Consider the following 10,517-nt stretch of genomic DNA (forward strand, 5'->3'; position numbering starts at 1 on the left):
ATGTCCTATATTTGATTTGAAACTTTATTTTCTAAGAACTAAAGTTGAGAACCCCCATTTAAACATTCTCAATGTACTCATGACTTGGAGTTATTAATAATATTCATGTCTAATTTTATAGAGTCATTGTAAAATAAAGAGTTACTGCATCAAAGTATGGCTTTTGGGGAGATACTTTGGAAGAAAATACAGAAACCTGAGACATACATCTCTGTACAGGGCAGCATTTAAATTTCTGACTCCAACCACAACTGTGATTGTTTTTAGTTTGTTAACTGCCTGGGAGTGTTATTTTAAGAAAGCAGAAGCACCATCATTTGCACAGTCCTTATAGATCACACACCTTAGCCCTGACTTTTCAGCTTCGGTTTCTCAAAAGGATTGAAGTCAAGATGAGGAGCCCTTTGTTTTTCTGTGGAGTCCTAGCCATTTTTGTTAAGGCTGTTCTGGTAACAGGTATGTGCTATTTTGAAAATTAACCCACATAAAAGGAAAAATGGAACACAGATCTGCTTTTCTTTGTTTACTTTGGTTAGCTAGCTAGCTGGCTACTTTTTCTAACATGCCTTAATCTTTCTATGGGCAGTGATCTTTACGCAGAGAAGACTCACTGTAATTCTTTTTATTCTTTTTTCTCTTATTTGTTTACCTACTATAACCTAGAGAAGAAGAAAATATATATTTATGAATAAGTATTGATAGCTATACTTACATAAATATCCACTTTAAATCTTGAAAATCAGTAATCCTCTCCTCGAGTATCTTAAATGAATATTCTGGAGAAATGAAGTAATAATTACTATAACTACCATATGGGATGCATTGGGCTTTTACATCCCTAGAGAGACTGATACTAGTTCTAACAATTTCCCTGAATCTGAGCCTACAGATTTAGTATGATAATTTAACAGTGTCTAGTGTTGTACAGGTTGCCTATGACTCCATGGTGTAACTTTGGTTGTTTTGTTTACTAACCTTTCAAACTACTGTAGAGAATGGAATACACTCTGAATACAGATGTAATAATTGTCATCTAGAAGGGTAATGAGTTAGAAGTGATGTAATTTGGCATGATGTTTTCTAACACTTACTGAGCTTATTCTTATTTCAGAACAGGGTATGATGTAATTAAGAATAGTCATTTTACATATATTTCTATACTAATTTAGCATTAGAAATAATGCATTTCTTTTTTAAAATATTTTATTTATTTATTTGACAGAGAGAGAGAGAGAGAGATCACAAGTAGGCAGAGAGGCAGGCAGAGAGAGAGGAGGAAGCAGGCTCCCTGCCGAGCAGAGAGCCCGATGCGGGGCTTGATCCCAGGACCCTGAGATCATGACCTGAGCCGAAGGCAGAGGCTTTAGCCCTCTGAGCCACCCAGGTGTCCTGAAATAATGCATTTCTAATAATATTTTAAACAAAAAGATAGTAGTATTAAAACAGGTACAGTATATGTATCTATATATGTAAATACATGTTCATGAACATGTTTATATACCTATAAACATATGTAAAACATATATAAAAGATCTATCATTGAGTACATACTATTTTCCAGGCATTATGCTATCTGCTTTACATATACTATTCCATTTAATTCTCACAATAACCACTTGAGGGTAGATACTATTCATATTTCTAACATATAGGGGTGCCTGGGTGGCTCAGTCGTTAAGTGTCTGCCTTCAGCTCAGGTCATGATTCCAGGGTCCTGAGATCAAGCCCTGCATTGAGCCCCACATCAGGCTCCCTGCTTGGCAGGAAGACTGCTTCTCCCTCTCCTATTTCCCCTGCTTGTGTTCCCTCTCTCACTGTGTCTCTCTCTGTCAAATAAATAAATAAAATCTTTAAAAAAAATATTTCTAACATATAGTTGAATCTACTGAGCTTCAGAGAGGCAAAGTAACTTACCTACAGTCACACAGCAAACATGTAGAACCCAGGCCATCTCACCCGATAGCCCATGGTCCTAACTTCTATCCTATTCTGCCTATATTGGAGAATCACCTTTTGGTAAACTCGTGTTCATATCTACTATGTGTTGTTAAGTATATTTTCTTATTTGTTTGAACTGAATTAAATTTAACAAATATTTATTGGGCACCTGCTATGTCTCAGGTACTCTTGGAGTAAAGCAAGGCACAATCTATAACACAGGTTTATTTGGAAAAATATTGCCTGTAAGTGAGAATGTTAGAAACTTCTAAGGCTTGGTGAATTGACTGTATTTGTACATTTCCTGGTAGATATAGTAGACTGCCTAATATTTTTATTTAGTAACAGTAAATAGTAATAAAAATTAATAGTTTTTTCCTAGGTTTCTGGTAAGAAAAATTTTATACTCAAAATAAAATATAGAAATCTTCTATTTAAGACTTTAATAGTCAAGTCACATACTTGACTCAATCTGTATTTTTGTCAAGCGTTACACATTCATTTGTATTTTATTGAGAACAACATTTAATAAAATAAGATGAAATCAGAGAGAGAGATAAACCATAAAAGACTCTTATCTATAGGAAACAAACAGGGTTGCTGGAGGAGAGGTGGGGGAGGGGATGGGGTAACTGGGTGATGGATATTAAGGAGGACACTTGGTGTGATGAGCACCGGGTGTTACATGCAACTGATGAATCACTAAACTCTATCTCTGAAGCTAATAATACACTATATGTTAATTAATTTAATTTAAATAAAAAAATAAAAACATTTAAGAATCATGAATATAGGAGTAGGGAAGAGGACACCATTTAAGTCATCTTATTCTTTTCAAAATGTTGAGTTATATTATTGTCTTGTATTCATAATGTTTCTTCTCCAATACTATACAGACTTTTATCAGAAGATGTATTAAGAAGTTATGAATAATGCCATAATAATGCATGGTAAAGTACTTCCAACAGTTAGAAGTACAAAACAATGGTCTTAAATGTTTTTGTAATGACTGTTATCATCAAGACTGAAATACTGCAATTAGGTCCTCTCTGCTTTGGGACATCTGTGAAATAATTAGACTTCCAGTTACAATTATATCTATCCTGATCATTTAACCTTTGTAACTTCAATTAATGTGTTAAATATATATATATTTTTAAGTCGAGACTTGATGGGAGAAATATTAAAGGTCATTTAAAATTAAGATTAAAGTTAAAATTATAGAAATAAAAAACATATTTAGTACGTTAATTTTATGGTGGTGGAGTATAAGTTTGTTTTAAGTACCCTACACTGAGTAAAAGCTAACATTGGTAAATTCTATCAAATTGAGTATTCTAGTTGGGAAATTGTATCATAGTTTTTCAGATGTTACCACTGGGAGAAATTGGGTAAAATGTACATGTGTTCTCTTTTTAGTATTTATTATAACTACATGTGAATTTACAATGATTTAAAAAAGTTTAATTTAAAAACAAAACAAAAATATATCAAACATCATCATTATTGTTTAATTAACACTAGTAAAGTTGTTATTGATTCTTCAAATGCCTGTTAACTGATCTGAGTCCAGATAACGCGAAATTTTCTTTGCTTCTTCCTTGTAACACTTCCCAGACCTCTTTGTCCAATATTCAGATTCGACAATAAATGTTGATACTCAGAGTTAAGGCTTTAATGGTCATCTGTGTATCCATTCACTTACTATTTTTTCTGTAAACAGTACATTATATTAAGTAGAGCTTGTACCTCAAAATATTTTCTAAATTGTTTTTGTAAATTCATAGCACTTTACATCTATATATGCCATATCTTTTAAAACAATTCCTTTAGGAAATATTAATAAATATAACACTTATTATTTTATTTGATTGAATCATTATGCCATGCTAGCCTTGTTATTATTATGAAAAAGAAGAATACAATTAAGTTTAGGAAAATTGTAGTAAAGAATATTTAAACATCTCACAAAAAAGTAGGGTTATCTTGGGGAAAATGTGCCTGTTCTTAACTGTAATCCAATCTAAGGAGAAAAAAATAATATAAGTGGGAGTTCAGGAAGGATGTGACACTTCAAACTGGGACTTATAAAGGCTAATATTATTTGTTGTTCACTCTTGAATTATTACTTTGAAGTGAGAGACATCTAGTCTAGATTTTTTTTTTCTCTATCATTTTGTCATTTGGCACTGATCTTTGTAAGGCTACATTATTCAGAGCTGTGCTTCTATTAAAAACATTAGATGAAAACTAGAATTCTTTTAGCCCAGGTTCCCACAGATGGGGCCAAGAGAAAAAGAAAACAATTTGTCTGAAGTGCATTTGGATTTCCTTCATGATGCTGTGAGATTCCACTTAGCATGTTAGATTAGGAAAGAGGACAAAAATGGAGAAAACTGAAACTGATCAATCATAAAACTTAGTTTTTCTACTGGAAAAAAGGTAAATCAACCCAATAAAAGTACAGAAACATACCTTTCCCCCCTTTCTTTTTTTTAAATTATTTTTATTAACATATAGTGGATTATTTGCTTCAGGGGTACAGGTCTGTGAATCGTCAGTCTTACACAATTCAAAGTACTCACCATAGCACATGCCCTCCCCAATATCCATAACCCATCCACCCTATCTCTACACCCCGGCTACCCCCCAGCAATCTTCAGCTTGTTTTGTGAGATTAAGAGTCTCTTATGGTTTGTTTCCCTGCTGATCCCATCTTGTTTCATTTTTTCCTTCCCTACCTCCCTTTCTTTTTAATATGTTTTATTTCTCAAGCCCAAGATGAAGATGGAGTGACTGTTCTTGCTGACAACAAATGTCAGTGTGCCCGGATCACTTCCAGGATCATCCCTTCTCCCGACAACCCTAATGAAGACATTATAGAGAGAAACATCAGAATTGTGTACGTGGCTCTTTAAATTTCTTTTATATTTTCATGTTGTAAGCAGAGATACTTTCTGATATTAGCCATTTTTTTAATGTATTGACTGTAATACCTATGTCTCTACCTCTTCTTCTTTTTAAGGGAGAGAGAGAGAGATTAGAGTGGGGAGAGAGGCAGAGAGAGCGGGAGAGAGAGTCTTAGCAGGGTGGGCATGTAGCTTGAGGTAAGATTCTATCTCACAAACCTAAAATCATGACCTGAGTGGAAATCAAGGGTCTGTCACTTCATCAACTGAGCCATCCAGGAGCTTCTCTACTCCTCTTTTTGATGTGTAATACTTACATGAACCTGTTTCCATAGATATTATCTATGTATGTATAGATACACATACACTTTATGTGAGGATTAAATATGCTAAATGGACAAAATTAAATATGCTAATGGACAAAAGCATCTAGGACAGTGTTCAAAAACCCACAGTAGGTACTCATACATGTTTATTATCCTTCTCATTATTCAAGGCTTCTTCTGATATTACTAGAGCCTTTACAATCTAATAAGGAGGAGATTCATTCATTCATTCATTCAGCAAACATGTATTGAGGGCAACTGAATGCCACTGAGGATTGGAGCTGGTGATACAACAATTTATATAAAACACAGTCCATGCCATCAAATAGTTCACAGTCTAGTAGGGAACTTTAAACAACTTAAAAGGCAATTGCAATACCGTATTGTTAGTGCTGTGACAGGAATAAATGCAAGGTGTTATGGGAGCACTAAGGAGGGGCACCCGGTCCAGTCCTGGAGAGTGAAAGGAGGGTGGCAGTGGAAGTCAGGCAGAGGTGTTGGAGTACTCGATGGCAGTGGAGGTTAGCTGGCCTAGTGGGAGTTACCTGGGTAAATGTCTGTGGGGAACGACAGGGGTGGTAGGTGAGGCAGATCATTGCAGGAAAAGGAAACAGTCGCCGTGCCGATTGTATGAGATCATCACAGAACACCCTTCCATAGTACCAGGCACATTGCAAGTACTTCATAAATGTTAGACTCTTGGTGTTTTGTTACTGTTAAGACTTGGAGATGAGAGGGGCGCCTGGGTGGCTCAGTGGGTTAAAGCCTCTGCCTTCGGCTCGGGTCGTGATCCCAGGATCCTGGGATCGAGCCCCGCGTCGGGCTCTCTGCTCAGCGGGGAGCCTGCTTCCTCCTCTCTCTCTGCCTGCCTCTCTGCCTATCTGTGATCTCTGTCTGTTAAATAAATAAATAAAAATATTTAAAAAAAAAAAAGACTTGGAGATGAGAAAAGCATGGCAAGTTTATGGAATTGCAAGCAGGTGTTTCCAGCTGGTGTTTAACGAGGGTGGCCCCACGGAGGGATGGGGCTGGCGAGCTGCAGGTGTATCATCAGTGCCTTCTGTGCTGTTTTCTGGGTGGAGACACTGTGGGATTAAAGCTGAGAAGAACATCGGGCTTGTATCTTAGAGGCCATTTTGGCAAGAATGTGGCTAATACGTTGAAGGGGTCAAGACTAAAAGAGAGTACTGCTGTAATGTAGGAGAGAAATGGCAGTGTCTTGAACCAAGTGCACAGATTGCAAAGAATCAGAATCAGCGGAACTGTGGGTTGGATTAGATATCAGTCATTACAGAGAGGGGGCACCCAGGAATGGGATCTAAGGGTTTGACTCGGTATCTATGTAGACAGTATTGCTAAATCCATCCTCACGTTTTCCTTTGAGTCATTTGGTAGGGAGGGGTGCATGTGAGGAGGAATGATGGCATATATTTTTGCATCACCACGGATGGGACTGGAGGAAATTATGCTGCATGAAATAAGTCAAGCAGAGAAAGTCAGTTATCGTATGGTTTCTTTTATTTGTGACTCATAAGGAATAGCATGGAGGACATTAGGAGAAGGAAGGGAAAAATGAAGGCAGGGGGAATAAGAGGGAGAGACAAACCATGAGAGACTATGGACTCCGAGAAACAAACTGAGGGTTTTAGAGAGGAGGGGGCTGGGGGGATGGGTTAGCCCTGTGATGGGTATTAAGGAGGGCAGGGATTGCACTGAGCACTGGGTGTTATACTCAGACAATGAATTGTGGAACACTACATCAAAAACTAATGATGTAATGTATGGTGACTAACATAACATAATGAAAAAAAATTAAAAAAAAGAAGAATAACTAAAAAAAAGAAAAAATGTGAAATTAATGAAACTACTTCAACTATTTGATGTTACCTAATTTTTCATGGAACATCACCAAATCAAGAGGCCTGGAGTCCAGTTACAGTTTTACTACTTAGTTGTTATATGAACTTGGGTAGGTCATTGAGATCTCTGGTTTATTTCAGTATCCCATAAATATGGATAATAATGTCTGTCCATCTCTTCCATAAATATTGAACATATTCTACATGCCACACATCTAGAAAAGCATTGAGAAAACATAATTGGTTTTGCCTCAAAGAATTTATGTAGTCTGGGGAAGAAATTTCTCTATAGACAAGGAACTATATGGCACTTACAATAAAGATACGTGAACTTCGGGGTGCCTGGGTGGCTCAGTGGATTAAAGTCTCTGCCTTTGGCTCTGGTCATGATCCCAGGGTACTGGGATCGAGCCCCGTATCAGGCTCTCTGCTTAGCAGGGAGCCTGCTTCCTCCTCTCTCTCTCTCTACCTGCCTCTCTGCCTACTTGTGATCTCTGTCAAATAAATAAATAAAAAATCTTAAAAAAAAAAAGATACCGGAACTTCAACAAGATGAAAGAGAAGGAGTTTGTTCAGGAGTGAGGATGGATCATCATAAAAAGGGGAAAACTTGAGTTGATTTTTAAAGGAAAAGCACGGCTTTGCCAAGTGAGCAATGATCATTGACAGAGGAGTCTCTGAGAGGTTTACTTTGAACGGTAAATGTTTAAAATATGTAAATTATTGTGAAATCTGAGTAATAGTATTACTGTAGAGTGGTTTTAGTCTTATAAAGTGCTAAATGTGCTAAATTCCTGATGAAATAGTAAATACTGTCCCAGCAACATACCTATTACCAAAAAAGCAGTATCTGTTCTTTTCATTATTTTGATTTATTTTCTTTCTTTTTTAAGTGTTCCTCTAAACAACCGGGAGAATATCTCTGATCCCACCTCACCAGTGAGAACCAGTTTTGTGTACCATTTGTCTGACCTGTAAGAGATTTTCCTTCATGCTAATATAGATATGGAAGTTAATAACTTTAAATTTGTTAGTAGGAGTGTTTCTGAAAATATGGGATATAAACATTTACTGATATAATTTGAGCTTTTGAATACGTTAATTTCTATGTTAATTATTAGATATCATAAATTTATAAAACTTTATCACAGATGAAAGTTAGGTATAAATTTATTCTGAATAAGAAATTATTGCCAGTAGTACAGAAGGGCCAATTTGTCTTAAGTTAAATAATTAGATTCCAGACATATTAACATGCAGCTGTTTCTTTGGAAGCTATAGAATCCAACATCAAATAACTTATTTTTCTTAAAAACATTCTGCCTTCCTTGTCACTGTAAAGAACTTGTTTAATCTCAGTGTACTTGTTTAATCCCAGTGTATAGGTGGGAAAAACCTAAGAGAGTAGAAGTTGCTGTATGGTATAGACAAAACAATCATATTATATCATTAATTATATTGTTTACTTTCAACTAATTTTTATATATTAAAGGTTGAAAAATTCCATTAACTATTCTGTAGAGTAGCTGAGGTCTGAAAGGAGTTATGAGCAAGAGCTGCTAATTTTGGATAGAAACGAATATTCACTCAGATTCTGAGACAACATTTGATGGGGATAGTCTAATGAGTGTATTTGTTTTTCAGCTGTAAAAAATGTGATCCTGTAGAAGTGGAGCTGGATAATCAAATAGTTATTGCCTCCCAGAGCAATCTCTGTGATGAAGACAGTGAGACCTGCTACACATACGACAGAAACAAGTGCTACACAAATTGGGTCCCATTTACGTATGGCGGTCAGACCAAAATGGTGGAAACAGCCTTGACCCCGGATTCCTGCTACCCTGACTAATTTAAGTCATTGCTGACTGCACAGCTCCTTTTCTTGAAAGGCTCTTCATTTTGATCCAGAAAGTTCATGTATTTACTACCAATGAATTTGAAGCAGTGATTTTTTTGTTAATATAAAGCTACCCCCCAAATAGAAATAGTAATATTATTACTTTTATTGAAATTACTTTTCAACTATATGTTCTCACTCTAAGTATTGAGATCTCTCATAGTCCTTGCCCAGAGGGTTATACGACCTTGAGAATTTAATTTCTAGTATTTAAAAATAGACAAGAGGAGAAAACAAAACTCAAAGAGTAAAAATAAGAAGACATAATCAAATTTCACTTTTTTTTTTTTTGGCCTTGCCTTGGAGAGCCAGAGCTTTCGCACTTTCCACCCTCTTCTCTTTTTAAAAAGTATCACTGTGCAGAGAAAATTCGTGTGTAAACATAGGTCAATTACATGTCTTCACTAGAAAAATAATAATTGGAAAACACGTTTTGGAAATAATTGCAAAAATAATTTAAAATGGGATCTCCATTTGTGAAACCAATTAGCTACAAGTGACATAATTAAATTGAAAAAATATATTTTGACGTAGTACAGATTTGGTGGAAGACGATACAGACTCTTTTTGATGATCAGCAGACTGTAAGACATTCCCATTGGAAATCATCTATCTTGTAACTGTATCTGATGAAGTATGTATCCAAAACATGTATTCTCTAGCACAGCTTAAACAATTAAATAGATTCATAAGCATATACCTGTGTGAAATAATTTATTGAAAAGTTTACTCGTGTTAACTTCATTGCATGTAAGGTAAAATATAATTTATTGCTGATGAGCAGTTCGTAAGTATGGTATAATTATGCATTAATCACTGAATTCATACATGTACATATTTGAAGTAGCTTTGTCATTTAAGCCTAAAATTTAATTAAAAGGCAAGGTCCCTCTTGACAAACATAGTGTTTACCATGGCACATAAAAAAGCCCAAGGCCAACTGACATACATACCCAAGGGTTCTGTGGAAAGTAAATGCTGATTCAGGGTTTAAAATAACAGGAGAGTGTTTGGTAAAAGTCAGTTTCCTGAAGAGGCATTGTTCTTCTTCTTTTTTTTTTTTTTTTAATGGGAACAGTAATTACTATAACTGTACGGATTATTCAGTGTCGGGTTTTTTGTTGTTGTTTTGGGGGGATAAAGCTTGGAAACTCTAGTGCTTCTGTAGGAATCATAGTTGATGCACAAAAGACACATCATTCTTGACTAATCTAGTGTGTGGTTTTAGCCAAGTTTTAAAATTTTATCTAACTAGTAAACATTTATTAAATATTTATGCCATGCAAGGAACTGTGCTACACTTTTTGGCGATTAAGCTGTGATTAAGTGCCTTCCAAACAGCACTACTCACTCCCTAGGCGTCTGCTCAGTTCTCACGAAGCTCACCCTGTTTTTCAGAACTGTAAACTCTATTTCCTTATCCTGGTTTACTTCTCCCTGTATACATATTACCCCCTTGTGGACTATATAATTTACTTATTTACCATTTTATAGTTTCTCCCCCCCCCCACTAGAGTATAAGGTCCACAAGGGTGGGCATTTTTATTTTACTCAGTGATGTATCCCTAGCACCCAGAACAGTGCCTGG

General features: G+C 35.8%; 1 protein-coding gene across 1 annotated transcript; it reads left to right on the forward strand.

Annotated features, from left to right (window-relative positions):
* The first annotated feature begins 232 nt into the window (after window positions 1-232).
* Window positions 233-9,626, forward strand: JCHAIN (joining chain of multimeric IgA and IgM). The gene is made up of 4 exons (XM_032844623.1): window positions 233-456; window positions 4,714-4,840; window positions 7,926-8,006; window positions 8,677-9,626. The coding sequence occupies exons 1-4, from the start codon at window positions 393-395 to the stop codon at window positions 8,879-8,881; spliced, it is 477 nt and encodes a 158-aa protein (XP_032700514.1). The 5' UTR covers window positions 233-392; the 3' UTR covers window positions 8,882-9,626.
* The last annotated feature ends 891 nt before the right edge of the window (window positions 9,627-10,517 follow it).

This window comes from Lontra canadensis, unplaced genomic scaffold (genome assembly GCF_010015895.1).
Source record: "Lontra canadensis isolate GAN:19392208 unplaced genomic scaffold, GSC_riverotter_1.0 scaffold1, whole genome shotgun sequence".
In the NCBI taxonomy this organism is placed as follows: domain Eukaryota; kingdom Metazoa; phylum Chordata; class Mammalia; order Carnivora; family Mustelidae; genus Lontra; species Lontra canadensis.

Bases quoted from the DNA above. Each gene is read 5' to 3' on its own strand.
- JCHAIN (XM_032844623.1), top strand. From the start codon at position 393: ATGAGGAGCCCTTTGTTTTTCTGTGGAGTCCTAGCCATTTTTGTTAAG. The intron at 457-4,713 runs GTATGTGCTATT...TTATTTCTCAAG, and splicing joins TAAGGCTGTTCTGGTAACAG to CCCAAGATGAAGATGGAGTG. The intron at 4,841-7,925 runs GTACGTGGCTCT...TTCTTTTTTAAG, and splicing joins GAGAGAAACATCAGAATTGT to TGTTCCTCTAAACAACCGGG.